This window comes from Mytilus edulis, chromosome 5 (genome assembly GCF_963676685.1).
Source record: "Mytilus edulis chromosome 5, xbMytEdul2.2, whole genome shotgun sequence".
NCBI classification, from domain to species: domain Eukaryota; kingdom Metazoa; phylum Mollusca; class Bivalvia; order Mytilida; family Mytilidae; genus Mytilus; species Mytilus edulis.
Genome location: NC_092348.1, coordinates 41,940,154 through 41,965,200, shown reverse-complemented (window position 1 = coordinate 41,965,200; position 25,047 = coordinate 41,940,154). Strand labels below are relative to the sequence as shown.

General features: G+C 32.4%; 2 protein-coding genes across 2 annotated transcripts; both read right to left on the bottom strand.

Moving 5' to 3' along the window:
• Positions 1-241: 241 nt before the first annotated feature.
• LOC139523702 (zinc finger protein 184-like) lies at positions 242-10,559 on the bottom strand. Its single transcript, XM_071317914.1, has 2 exons — positions 10,455-10,559; positions 242-5,221 (listed from the first exon to the last, which is right to left on the bottom strand). Exon 2 carries the CDS (start codon positions 5,166-5,168, stop codon positions 2,295-2,297), a length of 2,874 nt encoding a protein of 957 aa, XP_071174015.1. The 5' UTR covers positions 5,169-5,221; positions 10,455-10,559; the 3' UTR covers positions 242-2,294.
• Positions 10,560-14,825: 4,266 nt separating this feature from the next.
• On the bottom strand, positions 14,826-25,044 carry LOC139523700 (uncharacterized). Its single transcript, XM_071317912.1, has 4 exons — positions 24,755-25,044; positions 21,237-21,340; positions 16,773-16,827; positions 14,826-15,181 (listed from the first exon to the last, which is right to left on the bottom strand). The coding sequence occupies exons 1-4, from the start codon at positions 24,963-24,965 to the stop codon at positions 14,958-14,960; spliced, it is 594 nt and encodes a 197-aa protein (XP_071174013.1). The 5' UTR covers positions 24,966-25,044; the 3' UTR covers positions 14,826-14,957.
• Between the last annotated feature and the right edge of the window lie 3 nt (positions 25,045-25,047).

The window sequence follows — 25,047 nt, the reverse complement described above, 5'->3', positions numbered from 1 at the left end:
TGTTGATTGTATAACGTAGTCCATATACATGTATTGTTTTTTTTTTTAAATCAATCTTATTTCATAAGCTTTTACTTGAACTTGAAAAAGTTCTGTCAAAGAGTTTCATAACAATATAATAAAAGTTTTTGAAATTTATCATGTCAAATTTTTTTATCTTCAGTTTTGTTTGACAGGTCAACAGTTCTTGGCAAATTATATTTGGACATATTAAATGTGTTCTTAAAAAGGCAAAATATGGTACGAGAATGATAACATTTTTTTATTTACAGAAACTTCAACTTGTAAACAGTGAATTTCAATACAGTATCAACACATCATAGATATAATTAAACAAACAATAAAAAGCCAACATAGACAATAGAAGGCCACAGTACACTAACTGGATTTTGTACTTTGGATTTTCAAGCATTATTTATTGTATACCACATTAGCATGATAATAATAAACTTTTCATCAGAAATATGCATTCCCAATCAACTTGTGTGACAAAATAGATTTGCTATATTGATTGGTGTTTGTTTTATGCCTCATGAGTGCAGAAAGGCTATATCCGAGAGAGTAGATTTTCTATAACTGGCGTACATTTGTTGTACTTCTGAAAGAGGTGTACAAAAATTACCCCCTTCTCATTTAATTGGAATTAGTGAAGAAAACTTATATATTTTCCTTGCCTTTTTAAAATAAAAATAAAGAAATGGGGAATATGTCCATTTGACACAGATGATACCCCAGCATGCATATAACGTTAGACAGGGACATAATTAAAGAATGGTAAAAGTTACCTTACCCAAATTTGTACTTGATCTGTGTTTTGTGGTAATAAGCATTGTGTATTATAAGTCTCATAACTTTTGGTTGAGGCAAACTAAAGTTAGAGAATGGAAACCATTGGGAGAAAGGAATCCTTTTTTTTCTTCTTTTATGAATCCTATATGACATTCTCTATATATGAAAAGAGCCAATTTAGGTTTTTCTTAATCCCAAAAAACATAACAAAATTTCAACAATTAAAGTCACAATATTAAAATCATCATCACAATCATCATCTTTGATATACATCAGATATTTGTTAGGTAAAAAATTCCAATGAGAAGTTATCAAATCAAATTCACAAAACAATGTCTTGATCCAGAAGTTTAAACAGCCTTGGTATAATAATTATTAATGATTGATAAGTTATGCATTCAAAGCATGTACAATATTAAAATATCTACATCATTTAGAAAGATCTTATATTAATTCATTTGTCAATTGATCAGTGTTCTGTATTTCAAATTTATCAGAGTTATTTCCCTTTTATATGAGTATTTTAGAACAATATATGGGACTTGGTCATTTCAATCTTTTTTTCTTATTTGTGTTTCTAAGATTTAATTTTGGTATTTACAATATCCAATTATACTTTTACTATTTTCTTTATACATGTACACAACTGTGCAGTTGAATCAATAACCCCCTCCAATTATCCTTGCACAAAAAAATAATTCCAGAAAGGGAGAAAACTCTGTACAAACCTTAAAATATAAATTAATATAAAGATCAGACCTACATATTTCAGAGAAAAAATTACATGAATTAAAAAGTTTGACCTTATTTAAATCCAAGTTCATTGTCAATAAAAACATGCTTTTGTTCTTTTCTGAGATGTACATTTGTACAATCATAACTTATACCAATTTTAGCACATTTTGTGCACTTATGAAATCACTCATAAAAAGCACCTCTGACTTTTTCATTTCACACGAACAATACACAACTTGACAAGATTCACACATAAAGACAATAAAAAAAATACACAAAAATGTAGAACTGTGAAAAAAATTAATAGAGCAACATTAATAAATAAATGTGACTGAATACATACCAATTTTAATTATATTCAATTTTGAAATGTCAAATTGTACCATGATCATACATTTTTAAAATTTAATGAAATCCTTGAAAAAAAGGGACCAAAGTTGATAAACATAATTTGCATGAAGGAGTGAATCTTGTGACTTTGAAAATAAATAATACAGTTCACACAATGTAATTCAGTAAGTAAATCTTGCTGGTGTTTAGTGAAACACTGTGAATCAGGCTACTGGTATAGTGATTAATAATTTGCTAAAAATTTGGATTTGTTGCCTCCCCCTGCCTTTTTCACGTATCAAATTTAACTGTAAACACTTGGATTAATACATGTGAATGTTCAGATAGAGATATATTTAATCGAAGCACCAGTATTCCCTGTAAAAAAAACCAAACAACTGAATCACTTCAAATGTTATCGTATAATACCTTAATGCTTACTAATCTCTATTTACAACAATAATAATCTTTCCATCTGTTCCTGATTCTACATGAGCATTTGAAAATAACCTATTTAACCAGTCAGCATCTACAATTGTTTCTTCTGTTGTTATTTCTTCACCTCCTAAAATACTTTCTTCAACATTTACTACTTCAGCAATAATAGTTTCTTCTTCTTTGGAGACAGGAATGTTCTCAGCTGAGATATGTTCCTGCTCGACATGCTCTTCGGTTATTACCTCAGCTATCATGTCTCCTTCATGCTCAACAGCATGAGCATCTAGTTTGGTTTGACTCGTAAAAACTTGACGACAGATGCTACAAATATACAAGCAGCTAAACTCCCTTTTATCCATTAATTCATCCAGGCTTTCAACAGTCTTCACAGTAGGCATGACTTGCTTGGTGTAATACACATTTGGCTTAATTTGGCAGGCATTCAGTTTCCTGTGGCGCTGGAGAGAATTTAGTCTTGGGAAACACTTCTGACATAAATCACACTGATAAGGCATATCACCAGTATGCATGCGCATGTGATCATGAAGAGCCTTTTGAGTGGCAAACATTTTAGAGCATTGATCGCATGGTATAGATTTGACTTGTTCATGTCTTGCTAAGTGACGTGTTAAATAGTACAGCAAAGCAAAGGATTTCCCACAAAATGTGCATTCATGCTTTTTAATTGATGAATGGATCTCTTCATGGATCTTCATGTAACCTTCTTGAGCAAACCCTTTTCCACATGTGCTACATACAAATGGCTTTTCCTTAGTGTGTGTTCTCTCATGGATACGTAGTAAGCATGGCTTGGTGAATTTCTTATCACAATAACTACAATGATGTCTGGGTTTGGCTAAGCCCTCGGCAGTGTGATTTTCTTTGATGTGACGAGACAGGTATATGTCACGGGAGTATTTCTTACCGCATGTCTTGCATTCATGATTCCTTGATGTTGCAGGATCAGTGTGGGTCAGAATGTGGCGCTGCAAGTTAATTTTCTGATGAAAATTTCTTCCGCATGTTTCACAAACAAACTTTTTTGGATTTGAGTGCAGTCTTTCATGTGCATTTAGGTATTTAACTGAAGAGTAACATTTTCCACACTGCAAACATTTAAAAGGTTTCAATCCAATATTTTCTCGCTGTTTCTTCCCAGGTTTTGGGATAGGTGTATTCTGATGGCGCTGCACGTGTATCTTCAGGTAGCACTTCAAAGCAAATTTTTTGTGACAAACATGACACTCATAATCTTTTGTCTTAGTATGAAGAAATTCATGGTTTATCCTGTTCATTCGTTGCGAGAATTTCTTCCCACAAATTCTGCATTCATAACACTTTCCTTTAACATGACGTTCCATATGTTTCTGAAGGTAGAGACGTTTGGAGAATACTTTTCCACATTGACTGCAAAGGTGGTGTTCAGGTTCTGGAAATATCCCCATTTTCTCATTTCTTTCTTTTTCATGTAACATTTTATGTCTGACGAGATAAGAACTGAGGGCAAAGGCTTTACCACATTCATCACAAATCTTGGCCTTCACTCCAGAATGTAATACTCTATGTTTTTCCATGTTGGATTTAGAGACAAATCCTTTGCCACATACATCACAAGGAAAAGGTCTTTCTCCAGTATGTTTGACCTGGTGTCGTAGCAAGTGACTAGGTTTGGTGAAGACCTTTTGACAATCCCCACAAGGGTATGTCCTTCCAACTTTTTTACGTCCTCTTTTAACTGCAGGCTTTATTATATCTATATCTTCATCCCTATCATTGGGTTTATAATCTTCATCTAGGTCATCATCATCTTCAGATTCTTCATTATAAATTGCTTTAGTTGCTGGAGTATTTACTTCCCCTACATGTACTACTTCAGGGGTTATATCCATATCTTCTGGTGTCTCTGGAGTATCTTCTTCTGTTAATGATCCAGTGATTCCTTCGTCTATGGTCACTGGACCTACTGTTTCTCCTGGTTCCAAGTCACTCACCTCCACCTTACAAATCTTAGCTGGCTTATTTAATCCAACTTTAGTGCTGACTGAAGACTTTGACATTTCTTCATAAACAGCGAGTTCTATTTCCTTTTTTACATTTGGCATAATCTGTATATTCTCCTCTTCCATGTCTTCATAATCTATTGGTTCCTGTTTAATACTAGCTTCTAATATAATACTATTATCATTAGATGGAGACCATGCTCTTTTCTCCCTTCTGTTTCTTCTCGGTCTTCCTCTTTCATCAGTTTCAGTCTGACTGTCAGAAACGGAATCTGCACTCTGTTCATGTATTTTCTTTTGAACAGACTTTTTATTCTTCACTGACCCAGGTGTCTGCTTGACCCCTTTCTTTTCAATGATTGTATTCACCTTTCTCTCAGCAAACAATTTTTTCCTTGCCTCCTTCATATCGGTAGGGACATTATTAACAGGCTTGCTCACTTTATTTTCACTGCTTTCCACATTTGTGGCAAGACTTTTCCTAGGTCTACCCCTTTTTCTCTGCCCATCCCCTCCAGCAGACATCTCTGATTTGTTCTCTTTTGTTTTATCCACTTCATCACTACCTACATTTTTCTCTCCATTTACTTTCTGACCTTTTTTGCTTTTTTTCTCTTCACTTTCAATGACATCTATAGGCTTTCCAGCACTCCTTTGTGGTCTTCTTCCAGGGAGAGATTTTGGCGATTGTACATCTTTTGTTTCAAGTTTCGTTTCTGTCTTGCTTGATAACATATGTAAATCATGCTGTGTTTTTAAATGTTTTGACAGAATTGCTGGTAGAGAAAATATTTTCTTACAAACAGGACATGCATGTTTATCTATTTTCGGGGATCTTCTGGTGTACTTTAGCAGATAAGAATTCTGTACAGACATTATGACTGCTCTTCAGCATCAACAGGAACCTTGCCTCTAAATTAGTATCCTCTCTGCAAATATAAAAAAATAACAGTTTAAGCATGTTAAGTGATCAAAATAATACCTGTTACTCTATTTGGCGGCATTTTGTTCAAGAATTATATGGTTGTTTTTCTGAAATTGTCTAACATCTAACCTTGGTTGGCAGACCGGGTCATCAGACATATTTTTTAAACAACATACCGCAATGATGATTGTGGAAAAGTTTGGTTTAATTTGGTCCAGTAGTTTCAGAGGAGAAGATTTTTGTAAAAGTTAAAGAATGACAACAGACACCAAGTGATGAGAAAAGCTAACTTCAATGGGCCTTTGGGCAAGATGAGCTTAAAATAGAATTTGATTTATTTTTGTTCAAACATTAATGAAAGTGAAGTAATAAATACTACATGTACAGTCAAGAGTCTAAACTTAAATACGTTATTAGAGAAAAATAACATACATGTTGTTATTGTGAGCTAAAATATCAAAAAACTGTGTTAAATCTCTTTCCTCCATAGTGACACCTTTTGACGCCATCCCCTTTACTCCATAATGACGCCTTTTGACGCCTATGTAGTACCTCAGTTGAAATGCTTTGACTACAAAGTGTCTGCAGTAGACTTAATAAAATTTGTATCCAATATGAAAAGGAATATCATGAATATCATAGGAATATCCGACTTAAATTTATTTTATAAAATATTTGTTTTTCGCAATGCATTAATACTTGAAAGCATATTTTCAGAATTTTATTGAAAAATCCTATGCGAATCAAGTATGCAAAAAAAAAAAAAAATGGAGGTTACATGTTTTAAAGGGAAAAAGTTCTATTGATATTATAACTTTCTTTATGTATACTAATCTTTGCCATGATATAACAGCTCATAGTTTAGCAATCATGCATAGTACACCTATGTTATTACAGAAAATATGTTCCTGCAATAACCAAAGGGTGTTATTACAGCTTCTCTATATCTGTTTAAAGGTTTTGCTCTGACTTGCATAACAATGTATTCCAATTCATTGTAAGAAATGATGATCAGAGCTTGTAATGAGGCACTGCGTAAGATTCCAAGTGTCTCATTTACTCTCATATAGCAAGTTTCATGCTTGTAATAACTAAGCCTGGTTATTACAGCTTAGTTTTCCCTTAATGGTTATTACAGCTTAGTTTTTCCTTAAAGGCCTTGTCTCATTGATTTATCATGGTTGATAAAAATTGTATTAATGGAATTAGAAAATTAGTTATCAAGGAAATATATTAAGCTACATTGTACTGCGCAAAGTTTTAAGAATTCCCAAGTGCCCATTAAAGATAAAATATTTATGATATATTTAACTGATAACAAACATATGTTATTACAGATTAAGGAAAAAAGAGTAGACAACTCATGAAACATTGAAAGTGTCTGTAATAACACATGCATGTTATTTTTCTCTGATAACTTATTTAAGTTAGACCCTTGACTGTACTAATTCTCTTTTAGTTGTCAGTATGGTTCAATTTTGTTAAAATAAGCTAAGAAACATTGATGATGAATAATTCACTTGCAAGTGAATAATCGACCTCATTGAATCTGTATAATTTTATGTTTACCTCAATTTAATCCTTTAGCTAGAAATGGATAATGCATCAAAATATGTTCTTTTTTTTTAACAAACGTGTCAATTCTGTATTATAGATGGTTAGTTGTCTCATTGGCAATCATATCATGATCACATATCCTTTTTATTTATGTACAAATGTACAAGTATTAAATAACATGAATAAAAGACAGTTGTTCAAGTACATATATTACAATGTACCTTTGACTGCCATTGAAGTGGAGATACATGTAAAATGTATCACAGTAATTAAACTTTTAAAATCAAATGTACAGATGTACAGTGAGCTTACCGTTTTGTTTTTTAGCAAAAAAAGTTTGGACTAATTTTTTTCTTTTTTTTCAGAACCTTAGCTATATAGGTCTTCATCATCTTCATATAACCTTACAAATTATTTTCTTTTAAAACGAATTGTATTACTATACATGTACAGTATTTATAGCCCCCCCCCCCCCCTTTTTCCAATGTTTCATATTAAAAGTTAGTTATTCACAGTAATATGGTCCAGGCAGGACACAGTAATTATTGTCTTTTATTTTTTTTCTCTACAAATATAGTCGGGACAAATAGTGTGAATGTGTGGAAAGTACAACTTTTTTAATCTCACACCTCCAAAATACATTATATTTCTTTATATTTTAAGAGTAAAATAGTAAGTTAAAGTAGGGGAATGAAATCTCACATTAAAAATAATTGGGGTGATGATTTTTTTGGTATTCAAAAGAGTGATTTGGCCCTGCCCAGGTTGAAAAATGTCAAAAACCAGTATGGTTGAAGATGTCAAAAATGAATTTTTAATTTGAATGAGAACTGGCAGACTTTTTTTTATAATTATTTTCAAATTTTGATATAATTTGTCCTAAAAGTAGTACACCTCACTGTAAAACTCAATATGAGATACATGTAGTGCAGTGGCAAATTTTTAAATTTGAATTTATTTTGTTTTAAAGAAATGCACACTAGGAAATAACTGCAGTGTAATTTGGCAACGTAAAAAAATCCATATACTTATAACGTATTTGTAGGTGTCACAACAAAAATATTCATTACAAAGATGTAACCTTTCAACATGTTTATATCTTCCTAAATATTTGGATTACAATTCAATATTAACGTGTATTCACCCATACCTGCAAACTAACACTATTTGCGGGGGTTTCCTTCCATGGAGGCTCCCAATTGGAAATTTTGGGGTAACATGAATGACCAAATAACACCTTTTTATCCATTAACACGTCACTTGTAATGACCAAATACATGTAACACTTGAATTTTAATATTAGCACATTTTGGTGATATTTAAACATTGGTTATTAAATAATATTAATTATAACATGTATAAGAGTATTTGATAACATAACAAGAATTCATGTGTCGCCTCACCCGATATGAATTTTATTGACCCGATAAATTCTCGTATTAGGACAATTACACACTGTGTAAGTAATAATATATATCATGTATATATGCATTATCATTGGTCGCCATGTTGGATGTAAACACTATATTTATAACAATCTTTATGAACTAACCTGCTTTTTATATAGCATTTGAAAGTTATAAAAACCTTTATAATATACAATTATTTAATGAGGGCGGTCAGAACCTTTTTTGGGACGTCAGGATCAGGTGTTTTTAAGCTAGGGATTTCAGAATTGACCTTTTCAGGATTCAGGATTCCATTTTTCAAATTTCAGGATTTTTTTTTTAATTTGGGACTTCAGGAGGAAGCAAATTAACTCATACCACGTTAACTCGTACCAAAAAAGTTAACTCGTACCACTGGGAAGTCGTACCATTCAGAACTCGTACCACTGTACATTAAAAAAAAGCGAATGTTTTTTAAGCTTTATTTTTTAAACTGATCTTTCAAACTAGAGCTTAATCCAAAAGAAAGTTAAAACATTGCTGTAACTGTACCTTAAGTTGAGTATCTATATCCAAATTAAATTGATTAAATTAGTTGTAATCCATGATCACAAATTGAATGCTATGTTTACAATTGTTGAAAGCCATGTGCTTTTTGGTGGGAAAATTCGGGAACCCCTTAACAGGAAACAGTTGCATATGTGCATTTCATTATATAGACAGTAAGAATTTAATTTTTAAAATCATTTTGAGTAACTGCTAGGATTTATTCATGAAAAATTAATATTTTCTTGGGGTGAAACTGATAATACTTTAATAATCTACATCTGCCATGGTATTTTCTATCCAATAGCAGGGTTCTCGCTAAGGGTTTTTGAAGGCGAGTTCAGGGACTCATCATTTTTGTCCATGATTAGTCCAACAGCAAGAAGATAATATTTTATTGCAATGTAATGTAATATTTTAGTCTCCATGGCCTAACAGAGCAATGAAATAACATTAAATTCAGATCACTTTTAAACTAAAATTGCTATAAAATGATGACATTTATGTTTAACTGTGTTCAGTTTATACAAAATATTTCAATCTTGATGCATTTGTGGACTCACCAGTTTTGAAAATGGTGAGTCCAGACAGATTTTGATGAGTCCAGGACTCATGGACTTGCCTTAGTGAGAACCCTGCAATAGACAAGGAACATTAGCTACAAATTGGTCATTGTACTTTCAAATTATATACATTTTACAGACTTAAGAGGTATTGAGTGAAAGTAAAGTATATATTCATCATTAAACCCCATTTAAATAAGTTGGTAGAGTTAGCAGTGGTACGAGTTTGCATTGGTACAAGTTTTTTTTTAGTGGTACGAGTTGATGTTGGTACAAGTTTACAATGGTACGGGATAACTATAATTCCCTCAGGATATCATGTTTTTAAGCCTGGGAATACGGGATCAGGACCCCAGACCCCCACCCCCTCTATTATTATAATTGTTTAAAAGTCACTTAAATATATCATAATATCAAAATATCAAAGTGTTATTAGGTCATAATCATTACAAGTTTATTAGGTAATTTGAGGTACATGTACCGGATATTTTGAAAGAGCAATTTTGTCCACAAAATTGCAAACAAAACAAACTAATCAATTTTATAATGGGTATGTAAGTTTGAAGTAAGAAGAGGCAAATAAACATCATTTTTATCTTTTTTTCTATTTCAAGGATCATATGACTTTGAAAAACAAATCAAAATATCAGTTACTATAAATCATTTATTTACATTTCAAGATAGGCTTTTAAAATCAAAAATTTTAATGTTAAGAATAACAAGGAAATAGACATGAATAGTCAATTATGTGCATTCTTGAGGTAAAGTAATATTTCCCATTTGAGTACTTAGGTACTTGTCCTTATTTCAAAGTGTAATCACTGGTTTTTGGTCATGCACCGAGTCGTTGATGACCCAAAGAGGAAGAACCGAAGAAATTGTTAAAAACTTCTAGCCAATATTATAAATGCTGCGTTTTGTGTATTTAATGCTTTAAAAATTGCTAAAATATCAAAAGCTATGTAACAATTTTTATAACAGCCGAAGGAAAGTTGATTTTTAGTTTGTGAACTGAATGGTTTTTTGACGTCTCATGCCAAACGCCGCCATGACAGAGACAAATGGACAATGACCGACGCGCCCAAGTTGTTTACCTCCAGCAACTGTTTTGTCTGTTTTTTTCGTATGTAGTCATCCTAAGATTTTAAATAAAATTATTAATCAACAGAATGATTCAATTTACCATAAATGAAAGCTGTATAATGAGTTCAGTATTTTCTTAGGCGACATCTACTGCGTCCTTCCCAAAATCAAAACGAGGTAAGATCATCTGTGCGTTTGAATCAATGGAGTTGAAGCAAATCGCCCCACTGGCAAAACGCCCCACACCAAATTGCCCCACTTTTTCACCAACCCACCTATTAAAAAAAAAAGTTCGCCCCTAACAGGTTTACCAACTCGCCCCACTTTTTATAGATATTGAAGTGTAACAGGGACATAGATATACAACGGGATTGCATCTTTTTTCATAAGTGGGGCGAGTTGGCACTAATAAATTCATCATGGTTTATTTATTTGTGTTGAGTGGGGCGAGTTGGCAGACCTTAATTCAGCGGGATTTTACCCTTTTTCATAAGTGGGACGAGTTGACACTAATAAATTCATCATGGTTTATCTATTTGTCTTGAGTGGGGCGAGTTGGCAGACCTTAATTCAGCGGGATTTTATCCTTTTTCATATCTTGGGCGAGTTGACTAACAAGAGTTGGGCGATTTTTTTAGATAGTGGGGCGAGTTTGTGAAAAAGTGGGGCGATTAGGTGTGGGGCGATTTATCCAGTGGGGCAATTTGTCATGGATTCTATGGAGTTACATTCCCTTGACTTCTTCCCGCGGAAATTTAAAAATGCATATAATACTGATTTTTTGCCTTATAAAAGACGTGTTAAACGTCGCCGATTTTTTTTTTGGTGGAATTGATTTTCATTGCACTTCTTAGAGAAAGACGATTTAATAATTTATGTTGGGGTTAAGAGGGGAGGAGCAGAGGAGAATTTTCTTCAGTTCCGTGACTTTTCAAAATTATATTTCCGCACCGTCAGTCACAAATTTGACTAAAACTGAAAAAAAGTTAAAAATTGTGAATATTAATCCTATATAAATCTCCATGTTTAGTTGCAACAAGTTACAATTTTATAATTGTAGTCTGTCGCCAGAACACAAATACAAATATTTATTAAATAATACGATTAAAACAGCCCTAGCTAATACTACCAAAACGGCATGTGTCATACTGGTGACCTCGTCCTGGTCATATAAATCACGTGATCTATATTGCTTTTCGGCCCGGTCCAAAACTGAAAAAGGCCGTATTTTTTTTGAAATATTTGCCGCTGACCACATCTTAATGATATCATACATGTAACTCTGGATTCAAAGCAAGTCAGTATTAATTTGCCCTGTAAACATCATATTGTGCATGTAATTCAGAATTCATTGACAGTCCGTATTGGAAATATTGGCCTTCTCTGCACAGCATTGCCAGTCCATATTGGAAATATTGGCCCTCTATTCACATTTGATGTATGTGATACAGCATTCAGAACAAGTCTGTACTGAAAAAGTTGTATTATTTAATAAAAGTGTGATGAAGTGGCTGTTTCAGTATTGGCACTGAAGTACTTAGAAATAGAACAGAACAGAGCTTGTGCTTCGTAGCAAGATTAGATATAGGTTCACCAATGATAAAATTGACATAATTTATATTACAAAGTTTTATCACTCTCAACACGAGTTTTCTCACCTTTTAGGATCTTTTATGATATCCTTGGACACACGATATGTCATTTTTTGTATCCTTTTATTTTTGTTGTTGATGACACACGAAGTGCTACAAAAAAGATTTATTTGCTTTGTGTACAACACGATGGGTGTAACTATTGTAGCAAGAATTAATACCCCTTTCAGAGGACCAGACCGGTTCTTTAGTTTATTAGTGGAATTGTGTTGTGTATGAGACAACAACCCAACATTACAAAAGACAGCTAACAGAAGTATTTGGTAATCCTGAACTTAAAGTGCGGTGTGAAACTTTACTCTTGGGAGACATTAGTGAAAATAGCCCTTAGTTATTGATTAATCTTCTAGTGTTGGATCCAAAAGAATAAAACCCCCTTTTATTTTTACTATCAATGCTTTTAAAAGGGGACATATGGTTGAAACCCCTTTATCCTGGGTTGAAACTCCCTGTCTTCTTAGTTATCGACGACAGTTGAGTGTCACAGACTAGCACATTATCTACAAGTTAGTGACGTTTTATATACATTGCTCGCTCTATCATTATAAGTTCATTTTGTCAGTTAATTAAAGCAGCATGTTTTGTCATATTTGCACCTGTCCCAAGTAAGGAGCCTCTGGCCTTTGTTAGTCTGTATGCTTTCTAATCTTAGTTCATTTATATGTTTTGAAGTTTAGTTTGACGACCATCTTCACTGAACTAGTGAACAATTTTATTTAGGGACCAGCTGAGGACCATCTACCGCGGAAATTTTCTCGCTGCGTTGTTCAAAGACTCATTGTTGGCCTTCAGCTGTTGTCTGATCTTTAGCCGGGTTGTTGCCTCCCTATTTCCATTCTCAATTTTATCTTAACCAGCTCTTTGGTCTAGTTGTTGTCCTTTGACACTGTACCGATTTAAAAGTCTTTGGATTGATCCGGCCGGGTTTCGAATCATCGACCCCTGCACTGGTGGCGAACACTCTACAACGACACTACCGATGTGTTATATATAGAACATAGAAGAAGGTTTGAGATAAATTAAAAAATACACAGTATTTAAATAAATAAACATATATTTTATCACAATAATTTAAATGGTTTGAAAAAATACAAATCAACATGGGATGAAAATAAATACATGATGCAAAACATTGTTTGATTAAAGAGAAAGAAAATGTACATTACACAAATTTTGGTATTACACCGGGTGAATCAATGTCATTAAGTTCAGTATCCGATTGAAGTCCAATATTGCTGTATAACACTTGGTTTCTTATTTACAGATTATGACTTTACGATAATCTGGCACCAAAAGAATTGATTGACCGACGATAGATCTGAACTAAGGGCGATAGCTCTTAAAATCAGTTAGTGCTTGTAATAGCCTGTAGCAAACATACTTTTTAAGCATTCTTATGATGTAGATTTTACCCATTAAGAAGGTTAGAATAAGTTATGTATGAAATGATAGACACACACGTTTCAGTGATTTTAAGTTGTGTTCATTGGGATACGCATATCACGTAAAATCGTTGATAAATCAACTATTAACATCAAGATACTTGTCCAAAATATGAAAAGAGGAACAAAAAAATGCATGTTGAAAAAATATCATAAAACACTGATTTATCGTGATAAGATAATAACATTCCAATCGACAGATAGGTGACGAATATCATCCAGGCGCGGATCCAGAGGGGGGGGGGGGGGGTTCCGGGGCATGGAACCCCCCTTTTTTTTGACGATCAATGCATTTGAATGGGGACATGTAATTGGAACCCCCCCTTTGTCCTGGGTTAGGATTCCCCCTTTTTAAAATGGCTGGATCCGCCCCTGTCATCATATATTTGAATGCATTTTTCCCCATAAAAAACGAAAAGAGTTTTTAACTGCATATTTTACAAAACAGCAAAATACAGTAAAATTCTCTGACCTTATGTCAAGTACAAGAAAACCAGTTCTGAAGATGCTTTGTTCTTTTATTTAAGAATTGAATGCTCTTTTTGTAAATTTATTGGGGTGTAAAAGCGTTGACCGAAGTACATTTTGTATGAAGCGCGGAAGCGCTTCATACTAATAATGTGCGCACGGTCAACGCTTTTACAACCCTATAACGTTACAAAAAATATCATTCAATACTTATAATTACATTTTTACCTATAGGATCATGAAAACACGCCTTTTATCAAGTTTTTATTTCATTTACCTGTGCACTTTATTGTGGGACCTCGTGTCATCATGAATGAAAAGTTGCATTGTGTAATGCAATTGATTAAGGAATATCACGAGATTGCTAGTTAGCCAATCAGAATAACGTATTATAATGAAACATTATATACATCTAAAAAAATATAAATACTTGTGTTTGTACTCCAGGCTTGTAACTTTTGTAACCTCTCTTGTTTGTTTTGTACATATTGTAAATAATTATTGTTGTATGTGTTGTCTCTGTACCGATGTAATGCTTGGCTTTATGAGAATAAAGATATAATTGTATTGGCAAACGGAGTGTGATTTAAAAAAATAAAACATCATAAATATATAACTATTTTACTCCGAAATGATTTGAGAACGTTCAGAAATTAAAGAAAAAAATGATTGATGGTCCAAGATATTTAGAGTATAGAAAAAAAAACCGATTTAAGGCACGAATCACTTTTAGGGGTTGGGACGTTTCGAAACGTATTTTTCGTGGTAGTGGGGGATTAATAAATCTTTTTCAACAATTTGTGTTTTTTACCAATTTGAAAATAAAGATACAAATGTAGATCTAGATAGGATGTTTTTAAAATCCCAGTTCCATTACTGATAGAAACAATCTATTCATAGAACAATGTCTAAAAAATCACTACGTCTTATAATAAAAATGATAAACACAAAAGTTTTAATGATGCACCAAAGAAAGGCAATCAAAAAATATAAAAAGTTAATGCTATATACAGAATGTTTAAAGTTTTCCATTATCAAACTTCACGAAATGAAGCACGTGTCATTTGATTTTGCTGCCAAAAGATTCAATCCCCATTCAGTAGGCGCTTCTTGAAGGTCACTCACGCAGTTGTTTGTAGCGTTTGGTGAGGCAACATTATTGTCAGCTGCAGGTAGGACATTGTTGGAACCAGATCCACCTATCCATTGGTAAAATCCTCTGTCGTTGTTAAATACAGTACCAATAAGAATATCATCATTGATATCTAAAACCAGACAAATATTATACATATATATACATATATATATATATCACAGTCTGATTAAAATACAAATATCCAGTGCTGGGCGCCGAATGGGACTCTTTTGGTTTTGCACTCGAAATTCAATTTTGTACGGACAAAAGTGAGTTTTGCTCAACAAAAATGAGTTCAGTTTAACAAAATTTGTAGCATACTACAAATTTAAAATTTTGTCGTACAAAATTATCTTTCAGTGGACAAAAGTTACTTTTGTCATTTTCAAAATTCATTTTTGTAACACAGACTTTACTTTTGTTACGGCTAATTTGAAAATTGAGCGACAAAAGTCAATTTTGTATGCAAATTAGTTTAGTTTGGATTCTGTGAACTAATTTGCATACAACATCGACTTTTGTGAGGCAAAAATTGAATCTTGTCTCACAAAATTGACTTTTGTGTTTTTTAATTTCCTTATCAGGTAACAAAAGTCAATTTTGTATGCAAATAAGTTTATATTCGCATACCTTTTTGACAAAATTGACTTTTGTCTTGACAAAATTGACTTTTCTCATGACAAAAATGAATTTTGTCTACAAAAATGAAGTTCTCATAAAACACATATAGTTTTGTAACACAGGCACTTGTCTCAGAAAAAAATTTCCTATATACCTTAATATAACACACAGGCACTAGTCTCAGAAAAAAATTTCCTATATACCTTAATATAACACACAGGCACTTGTCTCAGAAAAAATTTCCTATATACCTTAATATAACACAAGGTACTTAACTAATTTTTTGGAAAAATGACACCCAGTCCTGAATTCCCGTTATTTTTCGATTTCTCGGTTGTCAAACCTACTTAAACTTAATATGCCGTAAATCTAAATTGATTTATCTACACGATGGTATATGACACGACTATCATTGTTATATTAAGGTATATAGGAATTTTTTTCTGAGACAAGTGCCTGTGTTTTGTAAGACAAAAATGATTTTGTTATGACAGAACGGAATTTTGCACAAAACCACAAAAGCCCCATTCGGCGCCCGTATGTAGAACAGAGCGTTTTCAGATATTTGTAAGTGTGGACACAGATATGTATGTTAATTAATTTGTATAATTCACATTGGAGCGATTTATGCAGACTATAATATAGATTTTCTAAAAGGGAGTTCTAGGTAGTTCAACTTGGAATAAGGGGGTTCCAGTGTTATTTTTGTGATCGAAGTCATGTGTTTGTTTTTCTATTTCGATAAATGTGTCACACATTATAAATATGTAGTTGTATGGCAATAACGATTTGCATTGAATTGAATTGATAAAAAGGAAGGGCTATAAATCCGTAAAACACACCTCGAATGAATAGGTTTTAATCACTGTTTCAGTCACCAAGTATTATTAATTTTCACAAATAATAATATACATAAAAAATAACGATTAAATATAATTCATACTATTGAAAACTTGTAATCATGTCAGAAATATTTAACGAGCATTTTAATGCGACATTTACTAAATTGAGATTCGTTCGCATCTAAAATTACACATTTTGTTTTCAAAAGATATTTTGACAATGGGTCTCATTTCCCGTCCAGTATCAATAATATTTACTTTGAATTTGTTCGATCTTCTGAAAATACTCATCAACTTCGCTGGTACCGGCCTCCTTAAATGATAAAGTAAAATTGATAGTTATATGAGAAGGCAAAGAAAATGTTCAGATATAACAAAGAATCGTTGGCACCGAAAGTAAAAAACCTGTGTAATCTCAGGTATATGATTTTGAATACTGGTGTAGTTCCTCAAATCTGGACGGTTGGAATAATTATTGCTATATACAAAAACAAGGGCGATATGAACAACCCAGATTCGTATAGAGGCATTACATTAGTGTCCTCACTTGGTAAACTTTTTACAGCAGTACTTAATAGTAGGTTGACAAAGTATGCTGAACTTATAGAAACTATACCAAAGGCACAAGCCGGATTTAGAAAAGGATATAGTACAAATGACAATATATTTATACTACATGTTTTGATAGAATTATACTTTTATAATAATAAGAAACTTTTCTGTACTTTTGTAGATTTCAAGAAAGCTTTTGATACTGTTTGGAGGGTGGGGCTTTGGAAAAAACTTATAAATTGTAATATCACGGGAAAGATATTTAAAGTTATTTATAATATGTATGGCAATATCAAGTCTTGCATCAAAAAGGGGGGTGAGTTATCAGGATTTTTTCCTTGTGAAGTTGGTGTTCGTCAAGGGGAAAATTTATCTCCTTTCTTATTTTCTGTATTTCTCTCGGACCTTGAGACTTTTTTCAGTGAAAATGGTATATCTGGACTCCAAACCGTATCACAAAAAGCTCTTGAACACTTAAATACGTTTTTGTTGTTATTTATACTATTGTATGCTGATGATACAATAATTTTAGCTGAATCAGCAGCTGCATTGCAAAAGTGTTTAAATGTATTCGAACAATATTGTAATATATGGAAACTGTCAGTAAATGTTGAAAAAACTAAAGTAATGGTATTCTCCAAAAGAAAGTACACTATGCGTGATAATTTTAAACTATATGGTTCAATTATTGAAAGAGTGGAGTCGTACCCGTATCTTGGTTTGCTTTTAAACCAAAACGGGAAATTTGTTATAACAAAAAAGAAGTTAGCAGAACAAGGACAGAAAGCACTTTATGCTCTATATAGAAAGATTAGGAATATATCTATTCCAGTAGATCTACAGCTTCAGCTATTTGATTCTTTGATTGATCCTATACTTTTATACGGGAGTGAAATCTGGGGATATGAAAAATTAGACATATTGGAAACTGTGCACTTGCAATTTCTAAAAAAAGTGCTCTCTGTCCGTAGATCAACGCCAAACTTCATGGTGTACGGCGAAACAGGTAGATATCCACTAGACATACATGTAAAATTACGTATACTTAATTTTTGGGTAAAGCTACTTTCGAATGATTCTAAACTGTCTAGTATTATGTATAAGTTATTGTATGAAATGCATTGTTCAGCAAATATGCAATCAAAATGGTTATTGAATGTGAAATCTATACTGAATGATGTTGGCTTATCGTTTGTATGGGATAGCCAAGAAATTCTTAGTAAAAATTGTATAAAATATTATGTTAAACAAATCTTACAAGACCAATTTGTACAAAAATGGCACAGTATGGCTGAAAGTGCCTCAAGAGGGGAACTTTATTTATCATTTAAAAGGGATTTCTGTCTTGAAGGCTACTTGGTAAAACTAAATAAACAACGCAGAGTACAATTGAGTAAACTGCGATGTTCAAATTTAAAATTCCCTATAGAAACCGGTAGATGGTTAAATATACCTCGTGAGGACAGAATATGCACATTATGTGACATGGGGGTGATAGGAAATGAATTTCATTATCTGCTAGTATGTTGTAACCCTAATATTGCAAGAATTAGAAAAATGCATATACCAAGATATTATTTTTTTAATCCAACAGAGGACAAGCTCTTTGGTTTGCTATACTATTGTAATATAAAAGTACTCAATAATGTCGCATTATTTTTGCAAAAAATCATGAAGTATTTTTGATCAAAGAAACTGTCTAGTACTTACCTAATTCAAGTTGTGTGTTATAATCCAATTGATCATATTAAATATATATATATGTATGTATGTCATGATATGTGTATTTGTTTTGATCGTTTAAATCACGTGTCAAACAACCGTATGTTACGGTGTGTTTGATGACCTATATTCAATTGACCTGTATATATGTTTATTTCAATTTTATTCTGTTATTATACAAATCTTATACCACTTCTGTCAAGCTGTATATTATGTATATCTGCCTCTTGTAACAGTGTAAACTGTCAGAGTGTACAATAAAATCTTGAAATCTTGAAACAGCAGCGCAGATACTATACTATACAATATTTTTTTCTCTAAACTTGCTAGCCGGATAAGCTATTGTAATCCAATGGGAGCGTGGAGATACCGAGTAGTTCTGAGAAATACACTTTAGAGTGTAGAAATCTCGTATTATAGTTGTTTAGAGAGCTAACACTTTAAGATTCACCGACGAAATGTATAAATGCCAATGATTTGTTGAAAGTCTAACCCAACCTACTCTGCTTATACTGAATCAACACTTAATTTTGGAGTATGATACACGTTTCTAGTCGAACGATTCTAGAAATTGAAAAAAACGCTATATTCTGTTTGATTTCAAACGAAGTGCCAATTAAAACCCCCAAACAGTGTCAATTAAATGTGGGTGCAAAATTTAAAGGGTAAAGAATTTGAATGTCTGAGAAAATGTAAAAAAGAAAGTCTATTTGTAAGGCTTTTTTGGAATTTGAAAATTGTTAGTAGATCTTTGTAGGCGTTTACATTATTAATTCAACATGTCAAAGAAGGAAATGTATTATCAAGTTTTCGCAGAACTTAGCAACACACATAAACATTTAGTTTTCAAATTTCAAATACTTCATTATAAATTTCAAATCAATATTACTTTTAATAATTGATGAAATAAAAACACAAGCCTTTGATGTCAGCAATACTTCAATTTTTTTTTTTTGATATTGACAAATATATTTGAGTTAATCATCATTGTTGACAAGCACATACTACGTACCAACTTCGCAAAAATAAATAAATTAAACAATCAGATGTAGTCCAAGATTTATGGAATGTTTGAATGATAACTCAATTATTTTACTAATTTTTCGAAAAGTCAAATTTCGAATAACATATATCACTGACATGAACCAATGACAACCACTGAGCTACAGATTCTTGACTTGAAACAGGCACATACAGAATATGGCGTATAACCATGCTGATGATGGAAATTGAAAATGTGTACAAGAGACAACAACTCGACCAAAGAGTCGATCAATATATTGCATGTATGGTATTCTGAAATAGTGTATAGGTTGTTGAAGATTGAAACGGCGTCAGAAGTAATGGTCGTCGATAACTAAGACTATCTAATAGGTGCATTTTAATAAGAGTTTTGTCCTATGATCATTTAATCCTTGATACCTTGATAAGAAAGTTCGCTACCCACTTTCAAATTAAAAGCTTTTCATAATACTAGTATATATTGATAGGAGATTAATAAAGGAATCACAATAGAACAAAATAAATAGGTCAATGTGCTTGTTCAAGATATTAGCCATTGAAATTTTGACGGGAAATGTCCCCCTTGCTTTTTAATAGCTTTATCATTGACAAGTTTAAGTTCTCAAAAAACAATTAATAAATAACAAAGATTTTATAAGAATTTTAGATGGCTTATAATTATACATGTAAAAGATTTATAAAAAGAAAAATGGGTGTCAATGGGCAATTTTTTAAGGGATTCTATTTGATAAAACCAGAGGATTCCAAAAATCTGACAGAAAATCCAAAACTTGACAAACGAACATCCGATCTGCCTAAGCTTTAATGTAAACATCTACACATCAATTTGTTTAAAAGATCAACCACACTGTGTCAGCTTATAATTGTTCTGTTAATGTTTTTGAACAGACAACTAATTCATATATATTTAGATATCCCAGGGAAATTTTCCAAGGGCTGTTTTTTTTTATGAAAAGTAGGTTAACTAGAGCTAAAATTGATCTATAAGTTATCCATCATTATACACTAATGATCAAGGCAAAATAAAAAAAAAAGTCCAGACAACTTCTTAATTTCAAAAGCACGGACGAGCGGACGCAGAAAACAATAGATGCTACGGCTTCAAACAAGTAAGGTGGAAAGGGATAATATAATAAACATATAAGACAAACAACTTTAGATATGACCACCAATGTGGACCAGAAATTAGTCTTTCGGTGTGAGCCAAGTCTCCGTGTCATAGACCGTACTTTGACCTGTAATTGTTAACTTTTTATACATTGTGACTTGAATGGAGAGTTGTCTCATTGGCACCAATACCACATCTTCTATATAAGTTGTGAATCGAAACCTAGATTTTGCCACATAGAAAAATTATGTCAGATTATCTGATAATAAGTTTTCAGGTGATATTTGCATGACTAAGATTACAAATAACGAACTTACTGGCTCCACAACTGTCCAATTTACATTGAAAAAGCTATGGAAGAAACAAGTCTTCTCTCCAGCTAATATAATCCATCCTTCAAAACATGTGTCCTGCAGTTCATCTGAAATAGAAGCTTATTCAACAAACTGTTGTTTTATCGATTCAAAAGGACATATATTAGAATATGAAAGTAGGAGATACCCAAGCTTTTATATCGAAATATTGTTATTCGTTTGCCTTTATTTCGATATTCTAAGTTAACATGTATGATCATGTATATCGTAGCATTCTTTAAACCCATGTTACGAGTTTTCTCCAAGTATCAGAGTTCGTACGTATGTGTTAAATTGCATTACACACCGTAATAGGATGACTCTTTGATTCATAGGATGCTTCTCTTGACAACACACAATGTTTCACTCCGTTTTGTCGTTATGTGTGTCTGCAAGCCCATACCAGATGCATAACACTTAATAATTTTTTGTAAATTTACTTTCTATTGTTTGTAAAGTTTACTTCAAGATTTTAATATTTGAAAAAGTAAAATCACAACAATACTGAACTCCGAGGAAAATTCAAAAAGGAAAGTCCTCAATCAAATGGCAAAATCAAAAGTTCAAACCCATCAAACGAATGGATAACAACTCTTATATTTCTGACTTGGTACAGGCATTTTCTTATGTAGAAAATATACATATACTTATATAATTATGTGATCGGTTGTTTTGAGTGGGTTTTTTTTTGGGGGGGGGGGGGGGGGGGTTCCTATATTTATGCGATAACCATAATTTCTCCAGATCTGTGCAAGTGATCTTCAACATATATATAGATAAAGTACTTTTTGTTTTTGATACTGACTTCATCAAAGTAAAATATCAGGTGAGCCCTGTGAGCTTAACTATATGAATTTCCTTTTTTTGCTTTATCATGCACATTGGTCTTTTGATGTTGTTCCTAGAAACTAAAGTCTTACGCTGAATTTATACATTTTGCTTTGAGACCAAAACATTGTCAAAAACTGATTAAAACAAAACTTGCATTTTCAAAGTTATGAATATGTCTTCTGAACACCCAGAAAGCATGATTTTGCATCATTTGTTCTATAGCTTTTTGGGCCTTCAGTGACTCCAAAACCATTAAAAAAACAATTCCTCTCTCCGCTCGGCGAAATATGTTTTCCAAGACTTTTATAAGAGGCTAGTAACCAAACTTTAATACTATGTATGTATCACAATTTCTTTATTGTTTACAAAGCATCAGCATAGTGATAGTAAGAAATAAGAATGATTCGATATGAATCAGCAGAGTTTTCATGTTTTCATCGATCATTTGAGTTCAACGACAAGTTATATTTATATTTTACTTAGTTTAGTGGATAAAATTACATTTATGCTGTCATTATTCGCGCAGTGTTCATCATGAAAACGATCACATTGATTTCAAATAATTTTAAGAAAGCACTGTAAGGAGTAGTCCAAATAATTATGACATCTTGAAAGGCTATTATATTTTTTTTTCTTTGACGCATTACAACGCAGAAAGGCGTCAAAGCGAAAAATTAGAATAGCATTCCAAGACGTCATAATCATTTGGACTATGTGAGGAGACATTTATACAGGAGGCAATATAAGCTGACTGTGAATTATCTGAATAAGCCAGGAGGATTTGTTTTTGATCGGTTATTTATTTTTGTAAACTGAGAGGACAGATTATTCATTTCTGCACTATTGAAGAAAGATTTTTCATTTTCATTAAAGCAAGGGACTGATTGTTCATTTTCACAACTATATTTATGATATGCAAAAACATACAACTTTTATATTTATAATAATTATATAAATAATACATGTATAGTCAAGTCATTATGTACAATTTAATCAGAATTAATCATCATCCTCTGCAGAAATGAATCTTTTATATTCCCAACTGCATATACATGTATTGCATACATACATAGTATTCAAGTTTGGTTGTAACTAGCCTCTTATAAAAGTCTTGGAAAACATATTTCGCCGAGCAGAGAGAGGAAATTTTTTTAGGGTTTTGGAGTCACTGAAGGCCCAAGAAGCTATAGAACAAATGATACAAAATCATGCTTTCTGGGTGTTCAGAAGACATATTCATAACTTTGAAAATGCAAGTTTTGTTTTAATCATTTTTTGACAATATTTTGGTCTCAAAGCAAAATGTATAAATTCAGCATAAGACTTTAGTTTCTAGGGACAACATCAAAAGACCAATGTGCATGATAAAGCAAAAAAGGAAATTCACATAGTTAAGTCTGTGGCTGCTGTTTTTTTTTAAACCCATGATCAAGTTCATAACAAAATTACTAGATTACAAAAGGAATGCATGACTAACAGACTACAAAAAGACAATCAATGAACAAAAGACAAATAAATAAGAAACATTGATCCTGAAAAACAGGGCTACATCTGAGGGAAAATATAACTTGCTTCTTGCAAGGCACTCACTGTGAACACAATTTAATATGGAGACAAGCGTTTGGTTTTGAAATTTCCTACATGAGGCAGTTGCATCAATGTAAATACGCCCCTGTTAAAATAAAAGTATGGTAAGGTTTCCTGAGACAATATATCTCAAGTTTAATGAAACCAATTCTAAGACATTTCAAGTATACTTGAATAATATTTATACTTTTATTATTAAAAAAAAATAGGATTTGTTTTCCGATTTTTTAAATTATTTTTTGGAAAAAAAATTGAATTCATGAAGAATCTGGTGCCATACTCATACTTTAGAAATCCAGGAATAGGAGATGATAAAACATTTTGTGGCTCATTTTTAATTGTATTTTCTAACTGTGGAGTGCTACCTCAAGAAACAGAAAAAGAAAACTTGTTCATGCATTTTCTGTTCACATTTTCACAGCAATAGCTCAAAAAGGCTAAACTGACTTGAAAGTTTCAAACAATGTCAAGTGTTACATTCGCCAAAAATCTCGTGCGTTTCTGCGAAAAAAATCATGCGCAATTTTGTGAATGAAAGGGGAAAGTAGATCCTTACGCGTTGCATTCGCGCATGTCATTTGCGTACTAACCCAATAATTTTTATATCACGGCCAGTCCACTGATACTGACATTATCAGCGAGTACACATCAAAGGAAAAATGTACAAATTACCGATAATCAAATTTATCGACAATCATTGTCTGCCTTTAGAGTTGCTATATTCTGGAGCAAAATCGTAAGGATATTAATCTCAAATAACCATAAGGCATTTAGTCTTTAGTAGTTTACATAAAGCGGCGCTGCAGAGGTTTCACACAGAAAAACTTGTTCTGTGCACGCCTGTCATGTTTTTAAGTTTAACTTGAAAAGCAAAAATAAAGTATTATTACAGCGTACATTCAATTATATTTGAAAATCACAACAGTACTAATACGTCTTACTTTTTATATACGATACACATTAAGATTTATTCTAAATGTATATCTTTTAGTATCTTTTGATTATTTTTGTGGGAGAAATTTGCCTTTGAAGAATAAACGCATTAAAAATTCTATAGAACTTACTTCTACCAACAGAGCTTGTTGTGCAATTTTCTGTACATTTATTCTGAATTACAAAATGAATAATCATCATTAACAATATTCCCACTATATATCCGACCAGCATCGCAGCAAGGACATCTCTTTGTCGTATGCTCTTCTTCTTGGGATCTTCTGTTTTGCTTGGATCTTCCAAAGAATGAGACGTTTCTCCAACTTTGTTAGTCCCCATCATTCTCCTTTAAAACTTTTGAGGAATGTTCTAAAATTTTTCTTTTCAAATAATGAATTATTCAAAGAAATCAATAATAAATAGA